Here is a 26,846-nt window from a genome sequence, read left to right on the forward strand (position 1 = left end):
GGTTATCTTAAACAAAATTACATTGAACAAATGGAAAATACATTAACAAAGCGTTAAAAATAAACAGACTGTTAATTTAACATTCGTTAAGCAAAATTAAACATTACTTGGACAAACTGGCCATATGGAGAATAAACTGTCAGTTCAATTATATGCAATTGGTAATATGAACATTTAAAAGAAGTACTACTCCTAAGGTCTCGCAAGCTTTGTGACGTACAGTAGTAGCAAAAAAAAAAAAAAACGGGCCGACCCTTGTAGCTGATTTCAGAGCCTTGTTCACTCCAGAGCACGATAGACTGGCAACTAAGACTTTCGTGGTTCGAATCCTGCCTGGAAAGGAATTTTTTTTTGTTCCTTATTCAAATTTATTCACAATACTTTTCGATTGCAGCGATATTTTATTACTTAATTAACTTATTATTCCCAGAACATGAAGTTTACCAGCAATCGAAAAGTATTGGGAATAAATTTGAATAAGGAACAAAAAAAAAAAAGTTTCCTTCCCAGGCAGGATTCGAACCACGAAAGTCTTAGTTACCAGTCTATCGTGCTCTGGAGTGAACAAGGCTCTGAAATCAGCTACAAGGGTCGGTCCGGTTTTTTTTTTTTTTTTTTTTTTTTTTTTTGCCACTACTCTACATAAAGGCTTACTTCCCACCCCCAAGTGTAAGTTAGGTCTAAATCCTCTTAAACCCTTTACTCTTTCATGGCTTGTATAGAAACAGACCGTTATTGTTTACGTAGGTATTACAGGATGCAAGAACAGAAATTAAACATAAGTGCACAATTTAACATATGCAAGAAGTGCATACAATGATTCTGGTATGTATTCTTTCGCTTCACAAGCATACTCTTACATTATATCCTCCTTCACAAATACTTTCACTTTAAAATAGTAGTAGGAATTAAATGTTAAGCACTTTTCACAGACAGATGCGTTATTTTACAGAACTCCAGATGGTAGGAAGTTGTTCTAAACATGGCGGTTCCTCAAAAACTGCTTCAATAGGTGGCGACACTTCCCATGGTCTAGTTGTCAAAGTTGCGTCATCCCCTAAAAATAAAATATTTTTATTAGACATTTCATCCTTGTCTCAGAGTTTGATTTTTTAGGAAACTTTATCGTTACATACTGAATTGAATTGAATTTCAAGCGGAAGCATTGCGACACAGCACTGCGACCTAGAAGATCTATTGCGCTAACATTCGATTTGGATGCAGCCATACCAGCTGACCACACTAACGTTCGCTGCATATTCAGGCTTTATACAGGCAAACCCAATCCTCCTTAGGTCAGCCCGTGCGTCGCCAGTCGGCGTTCGGAGAATGCTCGTGAATTATATTTGTTGATGAACAGTCGCGCTCTTGAACGAAGACAGGAAATTGAACAATGAACTTAATCCGGGCTGTGGTAATTATGGCAATAACAAGTGAATAAATAATGGTGAAATGAGTCCGATGTTCAACGTCGAAAAGTATCCAACAATTTCGCTGCAATTAGTTGAGGGAAAACGGAAAAGAACCCAACCAGATAACTTTTCCATGAATTGCGGTCGCATGACAATATAAGTCAACTGAATTTCTGTAATTGGGTTTTATAGGGAGCATTACTGACGTTATTGTTGCTAAAGTAATCTGTTGACTAAATTGGTACCACTGTAGTTCATATGGAGCCAAAAATTAGGACTTTTCTCACGCTGTATTATCGAAAATACCGTAACACAGGGTGAATCCGATCAACATTTTCAGTTTTCTAAGCGTTAATCATATAAGGTTACAGCCTAGCGACACACAGATTTAAATTTATAATCTTCTATTTTTAGAGTCCCGTCTACCGAATGTAAATATCCTCCATTGTCTTCAACTTCATTTTTTTATTGTTGATCAATGTCACCTCAATATGACGAGTAAATCCCATCACACATTATTTCATCATTTTAAGTCAGATACATGCAACTGAATGTGTGAAAACGATCACTAATTGATGTTAAAAAAATTTAAATAATGTTTCAATATTTATGACAAAATATGATTAAAACAATATCATAAATGACTTAATATCATATACTTCAATATTAAATGTATATTTCTCATGTCGCAAGGTTGTTGCACCAGCTTTCGAACTGTCACCCTCTCCCACCTTTTCTCGGCGAAATTTCTTCTCATACAAGTCCTCTCCTATTTTTCTATCCACTCTGTCAACGAAATATATTCTTTTCTTAGTATCAAATCTATAATAGTGAAATAATTTTCTGCTAGTTTAATTTATCATTCAGTGTTGTGTAAGGGAATCCATATTCTTCCGAAGCTTTTCTAATGTTTTTCCTAATTTTAAAGCTTTTACCGCATTACAAAGGTAGACTGAGTTGCTTGCAAATTGCAATTTCTTCTTGGTCCTAGATTCTTTGCATATAACATCATTGTTGAATTTAACGAATGTTACGGTAAGTAAAGGAGCATAACTTAGTAATAAAACTAATGCCAATCATGGATTACCAGCTCCTTTCTTATATATGCGCGTGATCGGAGTCGAAGGGAATCCTATGAAATTAAATATTATGTTACCTACTCTATTAACAAAATATGCAGTGAAGTTGATGAAATTAAATTGTCACTTAAAAAGGAAAGAAATGAAATGGCAGAAGCAGTAGATCGAATTCCACCATAAAATTTAAATGTAGATATGAATTTAACAGCAACGGTAGCTTCATGAATTACTTCAGCAAGTGTGATAAAAAAATATTTCCAGAGAATTGGAGAAGACTTATAATTAAAAATTACAAGAAAAGTAACGAACTGCCACAATTGAAGAGCGTTATTGTCAGCGTCAAGTAATATATTGCATAGGATTATCTTAATGGATGAAAGAGAAGATATTAAATTATCGTAGAGTCAGCTTTAAAGTAAAAGAAACTTATTGACTAAACCGAAAAATATATATTCCAAAATTTATTTTTCTGACCATTGAGACTCGTAGCTGGATAGCGTTATTTCACAAAATCTGGGTAGATAAGCAACTAAAATGCTTCCTGTATGGTCACACCAAATGGTTTTGTACTTCTGTAATTTCTCTAAAACGTTAAAGGTTTTATACTTGGTACATATGTACTCGAATCTTCACTTCTTTCCCAGCCGAGACTATTTAAAAAGATTCGAGGAATACGTTCACACTTACCAAGCCATCTGGTCGCCAGCACTCTTCTCTGGTATGATATGGAGGAGTTTCCAGCTGCCCCGTGCACGGTCCTCATGTGAAACACGATGCAGTCTCCAGGCTGCATGTAAATATTAATGCAAAGTGCTGTACAAAATATTATAAGTATGTTTTTGCATAATTGTTTCATGTTGCATCAATATACGAGATCTGATGAAAAAATATCCGAATTTATGTTTTGTATCAAGTAGCTGCAGGACAGAGGGGCGAGGAAAATATCGTGGCATGCGACTTTGAACACTATTGCACACATGTTATTATTTTTCAAACAGCTCTTCAGTCGCTGTCAAGCAGCTATGATAGTCGCATAGTATCCTATATTGCCCCGTCGTAACATGAGGTATAGCCTGGCGCAGGCACGGAACGCAGTCTGGCGGCTTCAAACGCTATTAACCGCTTTGTATCAAGTACTTTGAACCAAAATTGCGTGAACTCTCTCGAGATGTTCGGAATAAAGTTGAGCATTAAAAACTAGAACTACATAGTTTAAGGCGTAAATCTTAGTTCCACCAAACACTAAATTACTTTCAACCGATTTATCAATGCTTCTATCAGGTTAGCTGGGATCGAGTCAATGTTTTGAGTACAAGGTTATAAATTCAGATCAAATTCATCACATGTACAGCTCATTTGGAAAATATATCTTCCATGGCAATGTTAATTAGATGACATTAGAGTTTTACTGTATTATACAGGGTGATTTAAAACCTCTGCAACAAACTCTGAGGGGTAATAGATCTAACAATAAGGAACTCTTTTTGTTAAACAACCTATGTCTTTTGACGCGTCGTTTCGAAGTTACCGTTGAAAGTGTTATTGCGCGGGCGTATGTCAATATATGCGAATGTGTGCACCCCTGTTTGTTTGTTGGGATGTTTGTAAGAGACGAAAAGGGTTGTTGTTGTTTGTTTACGTTTAATGTTCAATACCTTTTCCTTTCAGTTCAGTCTAATCATCAATTGAGAATGGATGTCTACATTTTTCCCGAGTTAGCCGACATGGTGATGTGTTATGGGGAGGCTCGCGGAAACGGAAGAAGAGCTCTCCACATGTACCAACAACGGTTTCAAAACAGAAATCACCCTCACCACACAATGTTTGCTCGACTTTATCAGCGCCTTCGAGACGATGGGTCTCTTCGTCCTCGGCGCATTGGTGGAAGACCGCGTAGACATACATTCTCAAATGATGATTAGACTGAACTAAAAGGAGAAGATATTGAACAAACAACAACAGCCCTTCTCGTCTCTTACAAACATCTCAACAAACAAACAAACAAACAGGGGTGTACACATTCGCATACATTAACGTACGCCCGCGAAAAAACATTTTCAACGGTAACTTCGAAACGACGCGTCAAAAGACATACTCGTAGGTTGTTTGACAAAAAGAGTTCCTTATTGTTAGATCTATCACCCCTCAGAGTTTGTCGCAGATTGAATCACCCTGCATTTGTGTTATTGTGTAGGTGAATGCATGAAGGTGGATAGAATACGGAAACTGAGTGTTCGAAACTGTCAAATACGTCTGATAATCTTACAGATTGTAAGAATAACTGTGAATTGTGGAAAATTCTGGGATGACGAAAGAGAAAACGGAAATATTCTAAGAAAATCTTCCTCGCCAACAGCTTCATATACTACAAATTTCACTAAGATTCGCCAGGATTTGAACTCGGGTTTCCAGCATTGAAAATTCAAACTATAGCCGTTAATATGGCAGTGGGCCTTTTGTTAATGTGATTAAAATACTCTGTGCAGAAAATCATTGCTCAAGAAGAATTACAGTTCTGTAAGCAACTTCAAGAGATACGAAAGACATGTGCTTTCAATGAGTATAGAGAAACTAAAAATATAGTAGTATATATATTGGACTCTAGCTCAAAATTCAGACACCTATTTGTGAATAGTTAAAATATGTACGGTATATAATAGTGTTGTTTGTACACCTCATGTATTATTAAACTGACCTTTGAAATTACCTTAAAATTCAAAATATATCAATAAAATTAAATCCATTATGTTCGACGAGTTAAACACGAACACAGTGACATGAATAAAATTAATTGTTATTTACATAAAAATTTAAAACTACATATTCCGTGAAATTCATGTAACACTGTTGTTCATACACTTACCCCACAGACAGAGGGTAGTTACGTTTACATGCATAGTAAACAAGCATACAATGCACATAGGGTTGCCTTTCAGTTGTCATTCAGAATTGTGTACAATGGAGCGTCGTAAGGAGCTCAGTTCCAACTTAAAGAAAGTTATTTTTCGCCTGGCTCTGAAAGGTTATTCCTATAGAGAAATAGGTAAAGTAGAAAATAAAATACATTCTACAGTACAACACATTGTAAAAAAAATTCGAAATCATAGAACTTGGAATAACTTGGCAAAAAATAAACAAGCAAAAATTGTTAAATGCACGTGACCAGAGATTCATAGTTATTCAAATTGTCAAAAATCCAAGAATAAGTGTTCCACGAATTGGAATCATGATTGAAGAGTCTTCAAATACGAAGATCAGTAATCAAACTATCCGGCGTGTGTTGTGGAAAAATGGTTACCATGGCAGGCCACGAAAGAGCCCGGACATTAGTGAGACAAATCAAGCTCGAAGACTGGACTTCGATAAAGAACATATTGGTAAGAATAAGGGATTTGGTACAGGGTGGCTTGGTCAGATGAGACGGATGGTTCCGATGGCATTCACAGGATATGGAGAAAGCCCAACACAGATAACGACATAAATAACTCATTAGTCTAGGGACCAGATTTTTAGGTAATATCAAGGTGTGATATATGTACATATTTATGCAAGAAAAATAAGCTGAATATGTACTAAAATATGTAAAATCATAAAAATATTTAATATCAATATCTGGCAGATATAAGATAAGTAACACTCTCCAGTTGTGATTTCATAGAGCACCAGATTTTTTTACCGCACACTTGACACGTTACTATTCCTCCATCTGTAGGAAAAGCTTTGTCCATCGTAATCCATGATTTTATTTTTGTCGTTAGGGTTGAAGATACAGGGGCCATTTTAGTTAGTTAAAAGCAGTAAATAAACTCACTTGAACTGTAGGTACTATAATTAGAGAACTGAGTGAAATGAATGACAACAGAACTACAAGCACTGTTTGCTTTACTGGATTAGGAGAAAATAAGAGGAGATGTGGGACACATGCATTTTACTGTCTCATTCAGAAGGATAGGATTATTCCAGCCGAGAACCACACTGTATAATTGCTCGGAAAATCCCATTTCCGTATAGGTATACTAAATTTAAAGCAAAGAGGTCAAGCAATAACCTGAAAAGCTATTTATTTTAATCTTTCAACACCTTTATAGTTTGTTTCTTTACTCCAGCTTCTTTTCAAAAGTCGGCTACTTTATTGCAGCTCATGCCAGACTTGACACGGGTTTTCTCTGGAAGGATTAGGAAGAGGGTGGGTAAGGTAGCAAATTGCATGGGGAACGGCTTGTTAAGACGTGTGCTGAACAATTATAGTTCGAGACAAATCATGTTGTCCTCGTCCCACTCCACTGCATGAAAGCAACGCTACATTCTGAGTGATTTTTACAATACAAGGTAGTTGTATGAGAAAGGTTGCCTTTTGTTCACTCATATTTACAATGGGCGGTATGGGGTGAGTGCCTTATTACTTCCTGGAACTAAGGACGTTTATGTTTCGTTCCGAAATATATCCTTTCTTGGGTAGGTAAAAAGGCTTTTTAAATCTGTGTATTTCAAATTGTAAACTTTCTCAGCAGAATCTTTTTTTTTTTTTTGTTTCCTTTTAGAGAAGTAAAAATGAATAAAACTCCTAAATATGTAGATTGATGTAATACCAAGCCATAATATGTAATGTGGGGTAAATATGCAAAAATATGTAGTATCAAATTTTAATATATTAATGGTAATTACAAGATTCGCAAAGATTTGTTATTTATATACGGTTAGGTTGAAAGGAATATAATATGTAATTACATAAAAATTCTGTCCTTACGTCATTATCTACAGTGAAACACGGGGGTGGATGCATACTATTGTGGGGATGTACATATGTCTGTAAATGGTGTGGGGAATATTGAGTTCAAAGATCAGATTATGAATAAGTATGTGTACAATAACATTTTTAAGGTCAAATCATGACGAATTCGTTATGATCAAATGTTAGGCACAGTGCACAAAAAATCGGGATGTCACCTGTGTATATGTTCCAACAAGACAATGACACTAAACATACTGCTCAAATCAATAAGGATTGGTTCATATGGAACATATCTCAACAACTGCGAACACCTCCTCAATCACCAGACTTACATCCCATCGAACATTTGTTGGAAACTTTGAAAATGAGTGTGAGAAAGCTGAAGTGTAAAACCATAGAGGATTTCAAACGTGTAGTGAGAGGAAAATTGGCTAAAATCAAACCAGAACAGTGTAAAAATTCGGTAAAATGTATTAGAAGGAGATGCCAAGCAGTAATAAAGTCGAAAGGTTATGCTACAAGATATTGTTTTTCAAAAATATAATCGTAAGTAACCAAAGTGTACAAACAACACTGTTACTGGACATGTTTTGTTTATTTTGTTTTGTTTAATGTAGTCAGAAATTATATTTTATTTTTGGACTTTAATATATTCCAAATATCCATGTGTAATAGTTCTCTCATATGAAAATAAATTAAAATATATATTTTCATAAGATAAATTAGCGTTTTATTTGAAAAATAGGACTGTACAAACAACACTGTTTTATACTGTAGGTATTAGGTAATAGATAGTGTGTACTAGTGTATAAATAATAACTTTTGTCACACTGTATGTCAGCGATTTAATTAATTCTTCATTAAAATAAAAATTGACAAAATGAACATTGTCATGATAACCATATCCTGACATTAGATATGATGTCAATTATTGCACTGGTCGACAGGTTGTGCATTTGTGACGTCGGAGCAAGGGCAGTCTAGAAGAGCAGAGCAATCGCGCAGTGGCAACTAGTACAGTTGTATAACGGGTAGTAAGGGAGAATGGTTAAGTTCTGATTTCATTTGTACGTGGTAATTTGTCTACAATTATTTTGAAGAGAGTGTAAACGATTTGGCAGAGAAAGTAAAGTGGAAGACCATACCACAAAAACGTTGTTATCAGTGTGGGAACATTTATTTTTATTTATGGAGTATGGGGTAATAACAAAACGTTTAATTTGTTGTAAGGTACTCCAGCATTAAAAAAATAAATTTAAAGTAACATTTGAAGCAGTAATTAGGAGACGGAGAGACAGATTTAATAGCGAGGTTGATATCACCGTATTTTAGTTACATGTATTCGCGGGGATGTTCTAGCGACTTTGTTAGAATTAGTTTCCCACGTAGGTGTTTCGTCTCACTGAGTCACTTATCAGAATCGGACAGATTTACGGCCACCTTGTGCGGGGTTTTTTTTATAGAGAGAGTCATTCAAGCGTAGAATCCGGAAGCTGGACAAGACTCGTGGGAAAGCAATTGCAAAGCTCGGGGTTTTCCAAAAGAACGGATATTCTCGAAAAATCTACTAACTAATTTGATGTTGTGGGAAGTCCAAGTCTAAATTTACAGATGACGTATTTCACGACCAATGAGAAGAGATCTCGGTTCAGCTTATGAGGTCACTTTGGACCAATAGAGAATAGATTTTAGGTCGGTTAAATGACGTAGTTGTTAGCCAATAGGATAGTTAGTTTTAGCGTAGGATAGGTTTTAATAAATAAGGGTGACAAGGCGCGGAGAGGAGCTTTTTGGTGTCGACGGTCCTACTTACTAGTCTTTCTTCCGGCGAAGACTCGATAGACAGAACTTTTTCATCGACGAGGCTACTCGTCAACATTACCATCAGTAGCCGTTCGGATAGAGAGAAAGCGGAGTGACCGAATAGGAGCCTCGATTGTAGAGTATTGAACCGAGGATAGCGTTTATAGTATGGAATAGAGTATATTCAGCGCTGCCATAGAGTTGATACAGAAGTGCGACCGACTATTAAATTACAAGTTCAGCCGGAAATACATACTCAAGGGTTTACCAATTGAATACGACAATAAACTTATAGTTTCGAAATCAACACTGCCTTTTTTTTCTAAGTAGCCGGCTTGGTATTATTCCCGACATCATCCTACACCACAACTGTACCTCGGCTACCCTGAATGGATCTCATGCTACACCGAGCGTCGAAATAGGGTGGGCTGGCGCCCACTACTTAAAACAATAATAAATTTGCCTACCCTATTCGCGCTTCTCGAAGGACGAGTGCTGACTTCCGTGGACCTGCCGGCCGGTGCGAGTGAGGGGCATCAGCCGTACATCATCATCGATTGAGGACCACAACCGAGACGCATCCACCCTCAAATGGTCTCCAACGTGGGGCCCGAACCGAGACGATTTCACCCTCACTTTGTTCAGAACGTAATGCTAATAAAATGAGAAATGTGAGCGAGATGATCGCCAGATGTAATACAACAAATCAAAGACAAGCTGTTAAGTGTTTCTTTATTTTGCAGTTGCTATAGTAATTTCACTTTGTATTTATAGCAATTCTACCGTCAATATGTAGTAATTTTTAAGAATTAAAATATTTATCTTAATTTTCCATGTTGCCAGTACTATCGGGAATCAATATACGTATCGTATGCATGGAATTAAATGTATAGGAAATAACTGTAGAGTTTAATTGAAACTTATCACCTTATCAGTTACTCTTCGCCACCCGGATTTCTGGATGCCGACATTCTTAAGAGAGCACGATTGCACTGAGAACTAACGTCACAGAGCACTGATCCTGCCGATCATTGTATTATTTATTGCCTTTAATTGAAAACAAAATATAAGGAACGCTATTACTTAATGAGGCAACCTAATCGCAATAATAATAATAATAATAATAATAATAATTATTATTATTATTATTATTATTATTATTATTATTATTATTATTATTATTATTATTATTATTATACAGTTAATTCGTTATAAACTTCAATGCATCTTATCTCAAAAGTGAAAGTTAAAACCTAATATTTGTATAAAAATACTTTTTACCTGCACGGCCCACTCCAGAATGCGGTATTTTCCAGAGTCTATGTCGTACACTGGAATACTCTTATACTCGTGTAAATCATCAGCACTACTGGAAATGTAGTCATTTTCTGTTGCAAATTTCCTGGGAATAAACCACCCCCAACGATGAGAACCACAAACCAAACGTAGTGTGTTGTTTAATGAAACTGGATCTACAGGCATCCATATTGAGCATACCTGAAATGATAACAGTAATATAATGAAGCTTACCCGCAACTAAAAGTATTCTTTTTTAATTTCTCTTCTCAGAGTTTTGTGATATTAGTTCTTGTATTTATGACATACGATATATGTATGTATGAAGAAATGCCAATAAGCTAGTAAAAAAATTAGTTCCAATCTTAATGCACAGAGCCATTATTATCAATGGTCCCAGAAAACAGCGACCGACGGACCGGCACGCCCTGCGTTGTTTCCGCCGAGCGCGTAACCATTTCTTCGGCACTTCTACAATGCATAACGGTACTAACAATAAATGTTCAATAATTTGAACTTGCCATACTTACAGTCATTTCTGAAAATGGCTCCGATTTGCCGCCACATACAACTGACATCTTCTGATAAACGAATGAACAACACTCTAAAAGTTCCACATTATTGATAAACTCGATTTCTTCTCGTATACAGTCTTTTAATTCACTCTCCTATGCATTTGTTTAAAATTGCGCTACAAAAGTCGCACATCATGTTTACACATAAGTCAATAATTGCACGGAATTCGAGTTGCACAACTTTAAAAATGACACGACTACAAAAAAAAGTTGCATTAAAGTTTGAACACAACACGTCATTCATGGTGGTGCAACTTCGTTACATGCAACTTCATCTTTCGTAGTTCTTGGTCAGCTGTTGAATGTCTGCTACGAAAGCTCCACAAGTTGTATGGGGAAGACCAAGAATTATGTAATAATTTATAGGAATCTCGGAGAACAATTTCGATTATCTGTTGGGATAATTAACGTTGTTAATATAAAAGAAAGAAACTGAACGTCTTGTAGCAACATTAAGATTTTTAACAATTAAGATGCTTAAGTCGATATGCAGCAATGGAATATACAGAGTGATTCAGACCATCGGTAATTTATTTCGGAAACTTGTGCATTAAAATTTTCGAGACAAAAATATTTGTAACAAAAGCAAATGTGAGCTCTAACTTGAGCCTTAACAGGAAGTAGGGTCAGTGGCGTATTCTTTAAAATTTCAAATGGGAGTCGGTGTCAAATAGGGTACATTTGATGGAGCTCTTCAAAAAAAAAAAAAAAAACTTTCATAGGAAACGTTTTTATAAATTCCTACTCTTTCAATGAGGAAACGTACGAAAAGGTGACATTAATACTGAAAAATGTTACGAGAAGAAAATGTAAACTAGAGAAGTACATTTAATGTTGACATAGTAAACACGCACAATTATTTGGTTGAGTGTAGACCTGGTGGCCGGCAGCACCGTCGAGTGGTGAATACAAGTAAACTACATCTTCCCCTTCGCTCGCTCAGCAATGTTTCCTTTAGTCGCCATAATGCAGCATCTACGGCCAGGTCTACATGTACACTGCCAGAGCCTTCTTCAGTAACTGAAGATGGCTCTGACACTGCACTTAGCCAGGTAATAAGCTCAGGTAGCCTTGCCTAACAATTTACAATAAAAAGGAAGTGTTTTGTTTTCTCTGTACCTACATATGTACATTTTTCTAGTTTTGCAATTACTTTTGTGACTAATAAAATAAGTACTTAAAAGTTAAGAATGATTACAAATACCTTCTACGTACTACAAACAGATGCGGTCCTGTGACATGACCAGTACGACCTCCTGACTTGAATCCTTTGGATTTCTATCTTTGCGGACGGTTAAAAAACATTGTATATCAAGATCGTCTCACAACAAGAGATGAAACAGCGAATCCGAGACCTTCCAGTCACTTGACCACGCCGAAGTGTTAGGAGTCACTGACAATGTTAGAAGAAGAGTACGGGTGTGTGCTGCTCAGAACGGCAGACAGTTTGAACATTTGTAAAAATTAATGGAACTGTCCAGTCTTTCAGTAACATCTGTCAACGTTAATTGTCTTGTTTACATTTTCGTCTTGTAACATTTCTCAATATTGTTGGCATTGTCTTTTCGTACGTTTTCTCATTGAAAGAGTACGAATTGATAAAAACGTTTCCTATAAAAGTTGTTTGTTGTGAAGAGCTCTATCAAATGGTACCCTATTTGACCCCGACTCCCGTTTGAAATTTTGAAGTAATACGCCACTGACCCTACTTCCTGTTAGGACTGATTGATGAAATCAAGCTCAAGTGAAAGTTCACATGTGCTTTAGTTATAAATATTTTTGTCTCAAGTTTTAATGCACTGGTTTCCGAAACAAATTACTGTTACGGGTGGTCTGAATCACCCTGTATAACAAATATTTGTATGTTTTTATTAATGTAACTAACCTGAATTGTCCCTTAAGCGAAGACAGTCACTGACGCATCTGTTTACTATACCAAAGTGCACTATTTCACGTAACACCCGAGATGTTTGAAACTATTTATATTTATACATTTTAGACCTCGAAGGATTTCCATTTAGTTTTACATTTTTCTTCTGTGCAACTTCATGATTTTGTGTACTTCATTTTTGTTTAATATCTTCTGGTGGCTTATTAATATAAAATACAGTTTTAATAGCTTTCTTGTTCATTACTGTAGTTCGCTGACTCAACTTTATTTTTGCAATTCTATAAAAAAAAAAAAAACGGCGTCTTTTGATACGTCGTGTCCATTGTGCTTTTCCGACCATATTTTTAACCTATGAAATTAAGTTGTTTGCAATTACTGAAAACATCATACGAGATATAATAAGTATTGTTGAAAATGAAACCACCACAATAGTCTAACAGACTCCTTACATTCACCAAATACATGACATGTAGTATCCAAGAGCATTGAGGTGATGAAGTTGGGCTACAAAAATCGTATAAACTTTTAATCTTTTCAAGCCACTTTCAGATGGTATAACTCGGTCCTTATTGCTGTGTACACGTTGTACTTTTTTTAAATTACATGCAACTTAAAAACTTGGCGCAGGATGAAAGTAGCATATGAGTATATACAATTTTTCAAGTCGCACAGTTGTTTACATGTGCAAATCAAATTTCTCGCGCAACTCGATATCGCATGCAATTTAAGTTTCACTGTGAATGAATACTTTTACACTATAACTCTGTCGGACTCCTGCTCCAATTTTTCCTGTTAATGTTCATAGTCTAAATTTTCAGTCTCTCCATTCATGGCAAAGATTCAATCTGTCAAAGATCTGCATTCATAGAAAACATTTTGTATTTCCATACAGGTATTATTAGAGACGTTTTTTAAATACAGAAGTCTATATTTTATAATAGGTATCATTAAACCTAGGTATACATACAGCTTACTTACTTATTTATAAATGGATTTTAAGGAACCCGCAGGTTCATTGCCGCCCTCACATAAGCCCGCCATCGATCCCTATCCTGTGCAACATTAATCCAGTCTCTATCATCATATCCCAATCCCTCAAATCCATTTTAATATTATCCTCCCATCTACGTCTCGGTCTCCCAAAGATCTTTTTCCCTCCGGTCTCCCAACTAACATTCTATATGCATTTCTGAATTCTCCTATACGTGCTACATGCCCTGCCCATCTTAGACGTCTGGATTTAATATTCCTAATTATGTCAAGTGAAGAATACAATGCGTGCAGTTCTGCGTTGTGCAACTTCCTCATTTCTCCTGTAACTTCATTCCTTTTAGCCCCAAATATTTTCCTAAGAACCTTATTCTCAAATACCCTTAATCTCTGTTTCTCTCTCAGCGTGAGAGTCCAAGTTTCACAACCGTACAGGACAACCGGTAATATAACCGTTTTATAAATTCAAACTTTCAGATTTTTTGACAGCAGACTAGATGACAAAAGCTTCTCAACCGAATAATAACAGGAACAATTACCATCTCCTTTCTCGAACAAGAACATAACCAACTTGCGAGTGTAGCCTATATACAAAACAGAGTACACAAACATGTGAGGAAAAGGACCGTACGTTACGAGGTTAAGAATATGGTGCTTCTATTTTTACACCAATCTAATTCGATTAATAATTCGTCGAGTGTAATCTCGCCAACATTTTCATCTGCTTGCGACTGCATTGTGTGGTGTTCTTTATCGTTATTTGACCCCAAATCCTGATAATAGAGGCATAGCAGTATAGAGGTATTACTCGACCAAGGCCAGTGGAGTCTTGTAGCCCGGAGCCGTGGCGCTATTGCTCCTGCGTTCGTAATACCGCATCGCGATAGTTCACATTACTCCCGCGGCTCCACTCGCCTTGGTCGAGTAATACTTGTCAGGCTGAACTTGGAGTATCCCTAACCACTTCAGCCCAAATATACTTTTGTGCACCAGTGATAGAATGAGTTTCGTGCTGATTTTGCTGCCCGGATAAGCTGACCTCACCATTCATCACACTACACATTCCCCTCCAGCCACCAAAACTGTATATCATACCTCTCTTAAGATGCCTCATAGATCTTTATGGGTCTTCATATCCCCGTCAGGCAGAAGGAAGGAACTGGAGAGCTTTGGTACCTCTAATATAGATCTAGAATCCATCACCACTGTTGTCTACCAATCATTGGGCAAACCGCGAGGAACACACACTGTGACGGACAGCCGATTCGATGTCACATAAATACAGGTGATTCCTTATTTTTTCAGACAGAGATGATAGTGAAAAGAGAATTGTGGAGACTGTTGATGGAATAACTAGGGAAATATATGATAACGCCGAGAAGATTCCTTGCAACCTTGGCTTTGTCCACCACAAGTAGGAATCCGATATCGCCGACATATGAACTCAAACCCGCTGCTATCAAAAACGAGTTTTCTGCCGACAGATGTGGCTGAATCCTACTGATACTCCAGCAATTAATTAGTTTAGAATTATTTTTATTTTTTTAAGAACTTTATGTATGACGTTCGAGTAAGACCTCACAAGTTTTAAAATCACCTCTGTCCATGAATAAATAGTCCTCAGAATATTGTACGGAATGGAAATATAAAATTTGGAGATTTATCCTTCGAAGAGGTAGAAAAATTCAAATATCTTGGAACAACAGTAAAAAATATAAAAACACTCAAGAGGAAATTAAACGCTGAATAAATATGGGAAATGCCTGCTACTATTCGGTTGAGAAGCTTTTGTCATCTAGTCTGCTGTCAAAAAATCTCAAAGTTAGAATTTATAAAACAGTTATATTACCGGTTGTGAAACTTACACTCTCACTTTCAGAGAGGAACAGAGATTAAGGTTGTTTGAGAATAAGGTTCTTAGGAAAATATTTGGGGCTAAGAGGGATGAAGTTACAGGAGAATGGAGAAAGTTACACAGTCCAGAACTGCACTCATTGTATTCTTCACCTGACATAATTAGGAACATTAAATCCAGACGTTTGAGATGGGCAGGGCATGTAGCACGTATGGGCGAATCTAGAAATGCGTATAGAGTGTGGAAAAGGACCTTTGGGGAGGCCGAGACGTAGATGGGAAGATAATATTAAAATGTACTTGAGGAAGATGGGATATGATGATAGAGACTGGATTAATCTTCCACAGAATAGGGACCGATGGCGGGCTTATGTGAGGGCGGCAATGAACCTGCGAGTTCCTTAAAAGCCATTTGTAAGTAAGTAAGCAAGCTTCTTGTAGTACCACAATACTTAATACTCTGAAAGCCCATAGTGAAACTGTAAAATACTAGACTACTGTGAAAATTTCTGAAGTATGGTGTAACTTATGCAAATGAACTGAACGACCGTCATTTACCTTATCGCCATTAATAGGGTAGTAGGACTGATCATGGTGCCACGGTGTTGGTTTCTCAGTCCCCGGCTCCTTGTTTAGGACGTGTTCATGGTAAAACTTCACCCACTGAAACAATAACTCAAGTCAGACAAAGGTGTGTTGCTGTGCTCAAGTGATAGGCCTACCATCTAATACTGGTACTCGCACTAAAATCTTCAATCTTCCGCTTGTGGAGTCAGTTTAATTGTTCGCTATTTTTATGTAATGAAAACCAAATCCGGTCACAATATAAAGCCTTGTGCCGTAGCCAACCCTTGTGCCGGCCCTGAAAAACATGACAGAAATACAGTATTTGATTTTCTTCTAATTATTGTTAAAAGCAAACTTTGTGGAGCGAGAATTGTATGACATACTTATCTTCCAGATGTGAAGATAAGGCCGATATCAACCATTAAAATCTTAGCAGAGTGAGTTGAGTTTTCGGTGAATTTCTTCAATGAAACTTAATCGCATAATAAAAATCACAATTATTCATACTTTTCAATTTTAACTTTAATTAATCAGTACAGTTTAAATTGCATCAAATTCTAAATAAACATACCTCAGAACGTAGAAGAGTTCCCGCCACTTCTGCTGCTGGAGAATTTTGAACATATTCCCGGAATTCTGGAATTTCCTTCCAGTTACAATAATCGTTGAAATATACTCCACTTTTTTCACCAGTCTGAAAATTGTTTAATGTAATGAAATAATGTATGCTTCGCAAATAAAAATGTTTTAAAATTATGAAGAAAATCTTAAATTTGTCTATGTACGTAGTATTTCATTATTAACTGCATAATAATAATAATAATAATAATAATAATAATAATAATAATAATAATTATTATTATTATTATTATTATTACTATTATTATTATTACTATTATTATTATTGTCATTTATGGAGTGAAATCCGTACTCGGTTGTTTATGCATTATACATCTCGTTCATCTCGGCTTCCAAACAGGAACATGCGCATCATACATGCTTGCATGACCAGTGTACACTACATCATTATCGATCCGTAACGTTCCGCATATTTTTACTCATATAACTTTGATTAAATTAAAGAATGCACACAATTATTCCTTTATTTAGTAAAGAGTACTAGGCCTAATTGTGTTATGGGAATTGTACAAAGTGAGAGTACATCCACACGCGATAACCCCTTAAAAAAACAGTATATAATTATGAATAGCTCCTACACTATAGACAGGAGCGGCAAAGACTCTTGCGTACACGAGCGATCTCGCGAAGCGTGCTATCCGTAAGGACTGCTAACGTATCTCGTACCGAGGACGATGAGTGTACTGAGCAAGAGTTGAACAGTTGTGGGAGTGTGCCATATGCGTCAGGGTTCAGGAATAACTTTATTATTGAAAGAATCTCAATAAATAAACAAATTGTGTCCCATCTGATTTATTTGCAGTAAGTATCTTAGTAGAAGAAATAAATCAATCTGTAGGTGTAGAAGGAATTGATTCTTAAAAACATAATTATATATTGTTTCGAAAAATATAAGTAGGCCTACATAAATCATGTTATCTAATGAAAATTAATTGAATCCTTCTGGCAAACTAAATTAAGAAACTACAAAAACTTACACTTTTTTGCCAGCATAATATAATAAGACCAATAATTCGTATTCGGTAACAGTAAATAGATAATTATTTAATATGGCTTGCACATTGCTCAAGTCAAAATGTACTAAAACAATAGGACTAAAAATAGCACGTTTGTTTAATTAAAGCAATTCGTGAAAATTGTTCTGTTCGTTTTGATCTTGGCAGGTGTCATACTGACTTCTAATTTCATACACACTTCAAACGTAAGTACAGTACTCTATTAAAAAAAACTTTTTTTTTTTAATCTTCGAACAGTATAACAAGGCCTGTGTATCTTCAGAACTTACTTCTGAAGGAATGGGCTTTCTTTGTTTCTTAATTTAGTTTCGCAATATCCGGATTAAGATGTTTTAATGCTGCAAGCCGCAAAACAGCTTTTAGTTTTGAATCCTTTATATTTGCTCTCAGTCTTGGCTTCATACTCTTCATTGTAGAGAAGAACTTTTCACAAGCATATTTGTACTACAGAACATGGACAGTACATAGGCTGCAAATTTATCTAGTGTTGTTTTAAATTATGTTTTCTTCACATAACGTGCCTCTTGCATATTATACATTGGGAATTTTCCCATTTTGCATCACTAAAAGGAATGTCACCTCCCCCCCCCCCAATCGGGGTTAAAACGTCTTGAAGATTTACGCTTTCCTCCTTTGTATATACACCCTTGCTTAGTAGTCTTTCTCTCGTCAGGTGCGCTTGGCATCAGTGAAGCGCGTACGAGCGAGTGACGGACTACTACTGACACCTATGTGCAACTTGCTCTTATGCGCGCCTATTGTCGTTCCAGCTATAGACAAACTTAGAGACGATGTAGGAAGAGAAATTATAAGCATTACGAAAATACAACTTTTTGGATGTGAATAACAGTTTATTCGAAAGTTGTCGGAAACGTGTGAATACAGATGACACCACTTCGAACAACTCTTATAACACAGGTTAGTACTCATTATGAAATAAAAATATTGTTTGTGTGCATGCTATTATTAACCAAGGTTATATAATAAAAGTACGCTGGAGTTTGTGTCGAAAATAACGCAGTCTACGCCGTCCACGCAAGCATATTCGAACCAGGAACCGAGCTAAACACTCAGTTTTTTCAATTTAACTGTTTCAGTTGGTTATTTAACATCGCTGTGTCAACTACTATGTTAGTTAGCGTCAATGGGATTGGTGATAGCGAGATGGTATTTGACGAGATAAGGCCGATGATTCGCCATAGATTACTTTATATTCGTCTTAGATTGGGGAAAAACTCGAAAAAAACCCATCCAGGTAGTTAGTCCAAGCAGGAATCGAACCCAAGTCCGAGCGTAACTCTGGATCGGCAGACAAACGCCTCAGCCGACTGAGCTACGTCGGTGACTTTCAGTAGTTATAAGGAAAGGAATTTCAATAGAGAACTATATATTACTGTACCCGAATGCTGTGTTGAGTTTTTAGCAATAAAATATATTGTTGTTTATATTTGTGTGGGTAGCAAATGGATGACATATTTCAAAATTAATTCCTTTAATTGCTTCGTATTAAAATCATAATATTTTATTAATATATGTGTTATTATTAGATTAACTATTTAATATAAGACTAATGACTTTAAGTCAAGAGCTCAAGCATTAGGCTACTGCTGCTGCTGCTACTATATTTTTCAACCTTTATTTCGGAAAAACTAACTTCAATTTCGAAAAAGCTAACCTCAGTGTTGAAAATGGTTCATTCATATTCAAAAACATAACATTAATTTCGGAAAGACAACCTCAATTTCGGAAAATGTAAATTCAATATGGGAAATGATACCAAACTCAGAAAATAATGAAGTGAATTTAGGTCTTCAAAGTTTTTCAATTTTTTGCCCCCGGTTACCGGTATATAGTACTATACAGATTGATTCACGAAGTTTTATCGCCGCTAATGGAGCATTTTCTTGAAGTGGTGTCGAACATATTTTCTAATAAAGTTATTTTCTAACTCACATAATTCATGAATAATCATTGATTTTCTAAACGTGCTGGTGTAAATAGAGCTCTCAAATGTCAGCGCATGCGTTTACTTTGCAATGCATCGAGAGTCATTTGTCGCATGTTTAGTTGACGGTCCCACATCGTGGAGTTAGCAACTTGTTATTTGTCTCAAGATGCCGTATAAATTTACATCTGAGAAATATGCCGATATGATATTTATTTATGGTGTAGTAGTATTTATACTATTAGTAGTAGTTGTTACTAGAGTGATAGAACTTTGTATCAGATCATATATCTATTTTCAGACATATAAATCAGATAATAATATGTAATAGATGTAGTTTTACACATGAGAGGTAACGTGTGCCAGTACTGTAAATATCTTGCATCCATTTTAATGTAACTGAATGTAAAATGTGCCAAGCAAACACTGTAGCCTATACCAACATTTTATTTATATTATAACTTATTCTACGGTATTATATTTCACTTTCTGTAAGACGGCTTAGAAAAGTTATATTTTTATTGTTGTATTTACATAGTTGAGCTTACTTACCTTAAGCCATTCTGCATATTTGCTAGGTTTTTCAAGGTTCCGTTGAATGCCTCGTCGCACTAACTCCACCCAATAAGTGGAAAACACACCTCTCAGCACTACCGCCCCATCTTCATGAAAACGTTTCATCAATTCAGGTGTCAGAATCGTAGATAAGTCTGTAGGCCTACTCATCGTTGAAATACCTGCCATCAAATTTAATTTGGATTGAGATGTACATCAATTGAGCACAAAAGGATTAAAAATGCATCAGTTGAGCGCGGTGATCAGTTTTCTTTTAACGGTTACCACTACTTATATGTAATTTGAAAAGTGCAGTAATGGATTCTGACGGTGTACTACAACATATAGTAAGCGAGAAGGGGCATGACTTAATACACCGTGTCCCGCTTAGAGGGATCGAGAAATAAATGCTCACCATTTAAAACAGATGACGATATTGTTTTGATTTACATCTGACAAGATTCAGAAACTGTCCAAGTTTATGTGCCAATGGTTTAAAAACAGCTGCATGTCCAAGCGCATGCGCACTAACGTTTATCGTAGAAACAAGCCTGGCGCCATTCAGTAGGACATTCCGTCATTGGACCATTCTTCTTCATCGAGGCGACAGTCAAAGGGAATATGTATCTGGACATGTTGTTGATCAACTCCCCCCCAGAATCTGTTTCTCAGCAACATGGGGCAGTGCTTGGCTTCTTGAATGCAAACTTTCACAAAGGTCGATCGGAAAAGGAGAACCCTTACCTGGCCACCTAGGTCACCTGTCTCGACGCCCATTGACCTTTTCTGGAGTTTTATGACGAGTGTTGTGTACCAATGTGGTACAGTTGACACTTTGGAAAAACTGAGACAACGCATTATAAATGCAGCTGCGCTAATCACTCCACAAATGATATGGAACACTTGGCAGAAGGTTGAGTACCTTTTGGATGTCTTCAGGGTAGCTCGAGGCGCACACATCGAGTTGCACTGACCATTCTCCGAAACTCTGAGAGTTTTTACATCAAGTTGTATAAAAAGTTATGTTATAAAACCTCTCAGCTGGACACGGTGTATTATTAAGGGGATATAAATTTCCCAAAGATCGACACACACAACGAGGAGTGGCATGGAGATGCACTGTAAGGACATGTAAATCAAGAATTTTATGTTAATGAACAAGAAACACAATTAACCTTCAGTAATGAAGTAGATCATAATCATGAGGTTAGTGCAAATTTAAATGGAGAAATCGTCTCTAATAGTGTTAAGAGAAAAGCATCAAATAATTTATCAGAAAGGCCGTTGAAACTTATAAGAAGGGAAGTTTCGAGCTCAGAGATTGATATAACAAGCCGAGACGTTGCCAGAATTCGACAAAATTTGTATAGAACCAAAAGATAGATTTTTTCCCCCATTACCAAGGACTATTAGTGAAGTTCACACAGCGTTAGAACAAACGACAGTTTTCAGTAACAGAAATGAGAACTTGCTTCTTATTAACAACAGTTCATTAAATATTAGTATGCTTTGCGACTCAGACAAATCTGCGATTTCTTTGCGAGCATGATAAGATTTTCGTTGGTGGTACTTTTGATTTTTGTTGTAAATTCTTTTATCAATTCCTTACAATTCGCGTACATAGAAACAATCAGTATATACCATCAGTATTCTGTCTTCTACCAAACAAACGATGTTACCTACGAGAATTAATTTCGTGGGTTAATAAATATTTGTGGCACTTTGAACTACATATTTCAACCTTAATTTATTGTCGCTGACTTCGAAATAGCTATTCATAAAGCTGTAAGTAATATATGGCAAATAATAGATTGCAGATTTCATTTAAGTCAGGCTTGGTGGAGAAAAATTCAGTCCTTGGGGCTTTCTAATGAGTATAAAGATAACAATACTGACAACGGTAAATGGTTGCACTGAGTATTCGGTCTTTCATTTCTTCCTCCAAATGAAGTCGGAGATGCATTTTTTTAAGATTTAGTTAGCAACTAACCTGTTAATGAAAGTATCACAGACTTTGCTGATTATTTAGTATCAAATTTCATAGAACCGGATTCGTTATTTCCCCCTGAAATATGGACTTCCGACAATGTTACATCAGACAGAACTAATAATGCTTGTGAGGCATTCCACAAAGTGTTCTCTCTGAATTTTAATAGTGCGCATCCTCATGTATTTATTTCTTCAAGTCATTATTGAGACACAAACTAGCACATAATACTTAAAATGAATGACAACGGGAATATCATTAGAGCTAATCCTGTAGATGAAAGGAGGAAACAGTATATAGAAGAATTACTTTGTAGATATAGACGCGGAAATATTACTAGAATTGGTTTCTTACAGAGACTGGCTTACTATTATCCAAGACAGTGACCTAGATATTAAACCGTCCATTACTGCACTGGAACAAGTATTTTAGACTCTGACAAGTGCCAAGTTATCGGTACGAGCATTTTAAATTCTGACAAGTACCAATTTATCGGTACGAGCATTTTTAAGAGCAGCATTTTTAACCATAACTGTCAATGTACAGAGAGTCCTACGTTTCTACAAAATAGGAAGGGAAATTGCTGTGGCTCGTGTTAAACTGACCGCCGCGCTCAAATGAAGCATTCAGTTCAGATAAAATTTTCTCTTGCGCTCAACTGATGAACTCCCATTTCAATTATGGGTACACTAGTGAATAAATTAGTCTAATTTCTTTGTTAGTAGACTTTTATTTATAATTTGAATTATACTCGTAAAATACTCGTAGTTACTTCAAATACTGGCTAAATATGATTTGAGTTTTTCACGATAATAAACGTGGCCTGAGGTTTTAAGTTTCTTGCACCGTGTCCTGTATATAGAGACATCCAACGTTTCGTAGCTACATGTAGACTTCATCTTCAGGGAAGGTAGAGAAAGGGGAAACCTACCTGTTACATCCTTTCTAGAGAATGGTAGTAAGCTTACTTGGTACTGGATCGAATAGAAAGACTTCCAATTTCTCTTCCCCTACCTCACTGAAGACAGAGTAGACATATAGCTGCGAAGCATTATGTCTTTGTACAGTATATGTCATGGTGCAAGTATACCCTAAAACCTCGCACTACTGGCTAAGTAGTCTTAGTTTAAATATAAACACTATAATAATTAAAATAAATATGTTGAATCCTTTGATCTACTTATTTTTAACATATTATTAACAAAATACAATTATATTTAAAATATACTGGTGTTATATTATTTAGTAAAGAACTGTTTTCAGGATATGGGAGGAGTGATAGTAGGAGGAAGAAGAAAAAATGCGTAAAATTTGCTGAAGATATGGCGTTGTTAGCAGAAAAGGAGACGATACTAAGGGATATGCTACTGGAACTAAATGACAGCTGTGAGCGGTATGGGATGAAGATAAATGCAAACAAAACGACGACCATGGTTGTCGGAAGAAAAATAAAGAAGTTAAACTTGTGAATTGGAAATAATGCAATGGAACAAGTGGACAGCTTAAAATACTTGGCGTGCACTGTAAGTAGTGAATTGAGCTGCTGCTAGAAAGTCAAAAGGAGGATAGCAATGGTAATGAAAGCTTTTAATCAGAAAAGTAATATTATCTGCGGACCCTCGGAAAAAAAATTAAGAAACTAGTGAAGTGCTTTATATGGAGTGTGACATTATATGAGGCAGAAACATGGACATTACGACGAAATAAAGAAGAAATTACTATAATCATTTGAAATATGGATATGGAGGAGAATGGAACGTGTGAAGTGGACAGAGTAAGAAACGAAGCTGTGCTAGAAATAGTTAGTGAAAAAAGAATAATGCTAAAATTGATCAAGAAGGAAAAAAGGAATTATCTGGGTCACTGGCTAAGAAGAAACTGTCTACTAAAGGGTGAACTGGAAAGAATGGTGAACGGGAAAAAAGATCGGGGCAGTAGAAGATATCAGATGATAGACAAAATTAAGATAACACGGGTCTTATACGGAGACGAAGAGGAAGGCAGAAAAGAGGGAAGATTGGAGAATGCTGAGTTTGCAGTGAAAAACCTGCCCTTGGACAGAAAATTATGAGTAAGTGTTTCATCTTTTCATATAAACTGAATCATGTATAGAATGAATTTTTACATTTCTTAAAGCAGAAGTTTGTCCCATTTCCCAGTAACTCAGACATGTTTCTACATTAATGTAGTCCATATTTTTTTTCCAAATAAAATTAAACACTTTAAAATACAGTGTATTTGACTTCTATATCTTGTCTAAATTTCTCTACCTTCAAGAAATCGTAAAATACCCCCAAATAACGAATTATTACTAGCTCTAGGTGACAAGATTTCCAGAAAATAAGTGAATTAACCATATATTATATGAAGAAATAAAAGTTGCCATTATTTTTTTACTTCGGGTTGATATTTATTAATTTCATTGTCTGTAAGGAATTTTAGAATTAGATGTGTGTGACAAAATTTCTAAATATGTGAATTTCAGTGTGACATATCATCAGTTTAAGTAATTTCGTCTTCATACAAAGTGATCTGAATTGCATGCAAAATATATAAATTAGAATATTAAAAATTCACATATTTATTGATATGGCATATGGCATGGGTCTATGCCGATATAAAAGAAATAACAAACTTTGTGTACGTAACACCTTTGCACACTGAAGTGGAAAGAACTTCATTTTAAATGTTTTATTCCTCGGTAAAATTCACTTTCATATTTTTCTAGAGCTGACAGCAAAATTAATTCGTAAGTAGTTCATATCTACGCACAAAACTTTAACAGCATTGACCTAGACAAGTGTAAAGAAAAATATGATATTAACACTTTGATTTATTCATTTAAAATGTTAAAATTAAATACATACCTGCTTATTAAGTTTACGAGGCAATTTTGTATAAATTTATTAGCACTGAGCTTCTGTGTTCGAGAGTAAAGGCGACAAAAGTGAGGCCAGTGAACTTATCAATCATTGATTTTATGTATCGCCTATATAGAAAAAATACACAAGCAGATAGCACTTGACCTCAAACGATAATGGCCACATTTGCATCATTAAAGAATAACTGTAGGCTACATACAGGGCTTTCATTTCAATAACTAATTATTTAAATTGAATTCAATTTAAACAAAAAACACCTCAATTTAGATTTTGAGGAGGAAGTCTGAAATCAGGCTTAATTGCATTTTATATTTCACTTCCCAACCCCAGCCTCCCCCACTTCGAAATTTCAAATGGCGCCCCTCTATTTTTATACTTAAATATGAAAGAGCATTCAATTGTTTATACACCTCATACATTTTGTTTTCACATCTTTCGTTTTCTATCGTCGCTTGGCAACCTGGATTGTTGTTATTGTTGATTAGAGCTGAAGAGAATAAAGCTACAAAAACTTATTGAGTATTTCATATAATAGTGTGTTTGTGTATTAAATTATTTTAAAATGGTGTATACCCTCAAAGAGAGAACATAAATCATCCTTATTGATTAAATTTAGAAAATTACACAAAATAAGCTGTAATTTCATCCTACAATCAACTGATGATAACAAAAATACAGGTTACCAGGCGACGATAGAAAACAAAAGATGCGAAAAAAAATTAATGAGGTGTATAAACAATTTAATGCCCTTTCATATTTAAGTATAAAAATATAGGAGTGCCATGTGAAATTTCAAAGTAAAGGAGGCTGGGGTGAGAGTGAAATCAAAAATGCAATTAAGCCTTGTTTCAGACTTCTCCCTCAATATCTAAATTGACGTGTTTTTTGTTTAAATTGAATTCAATTTAAATAATTATTTAGACTGGGAAATTTTGAAATGAAAGCCCTGTATAATCATAGATATAGTTTTATAAAAATTTCCACTTCTGTGGTAGAAACATGTGTACGAGTGTAAGAGATATCTCTAAAATCTGAAAAATCCTAGTTTGAAAAGACATACAATAGGCTACATAAAGAGGAAACAGAATATTTAATTTTTAAATGTAAATATAAAATTGACATAAAAAGTTGCATTTATATAATTTTATATATACATATATATATATATATATATATATATATATATATATATATATACATACATACATACATACATACATACATACATACATACATACATACATACATACATATATTTGACAGCACTAAACCTATCTATATCAAAGGATCAATACAATTAGAAACTAATATTCAATAGCCAGAATTGTTATGACAGTGTTCCTTTCTTGATACAAAGTGTATTAGTAGGCATATTATACTCATATAAGGAAGTTTTCTTCAGTTTCAATTTTAAAAAATCTTTGTTCTGGAGCTACTGTATTGTAACAGGAATTGTTAGTACAATTTTATTTTTAATGCTACATACACACTTCATCCTAATTATTACGTACATTAGAATTGTAATCATGTTCCCTAGTTACTGTTTGCATCCAAAATCTGTAATCTAGAAAGAAATGCACCTCATGTGATAGTAAAATAGCCAAAACGATTAAATTAAATTTG

General features: G+C 35.5%; 1 protein-coding gene across 2 annotated transcripts; it reads right to left on the reverse strand.

The window, feature by feature from the left end:
• Positions 1-785: 785 nt before the first annotated feature.
• On the reverse strand, positions 786-25,313 carry LOC138704321 (uncharacterized). Of its 2 annotated transcripts, XM_069832181.1 has the most exons (7): positions 25,209-25,313; positions 20,352-20,536; positions 16,771-16,893; positions 16,191-16,295; positions 10,308-10,523; positions 3,179-3,278; positions 786-1,057 (listed from the first exon to the last, which is right to left on the reverse strand). In XM_069832181.1, exons 2-7 carry the CDS (start codon positions 20,523-20,525, stop codon positions 942-944), a joined length of 834 nt encoding a protein of 277 aa, XP_069688282.1. In that variant the 5' UTR covers positions 20,526-20,536; positions 25,209-25,313; the 3' UTR covers positions 786-941. The 2 variants fall into 2 exon arrangements, with proteins under 2 accessions (XP_069688282.1, XP_069688283.1); XM_069832182.1 differs by lacking the exon at positions 16,771-16,893.
• Between the last annotated feature and the right edge of the window lie 1,533 nt (positions 25,314-26,846).

The sequence above is a fragment of the Periplaneta americana genome, chromosome 8 (genome assembly GCF_040183065.1).
Source record: "Periplaneta americana isolate PAMFEO1 chromosome 8, P.americana_PAMFEO1_priV1, whole genome shotgun sequence".
Classification (NCBI taxonomy): Eukaryota; Metazoa; Arthropoda; class Insecta; order Blattodea; family Blattidae; genus Periplaneta; species Periplaneta americana.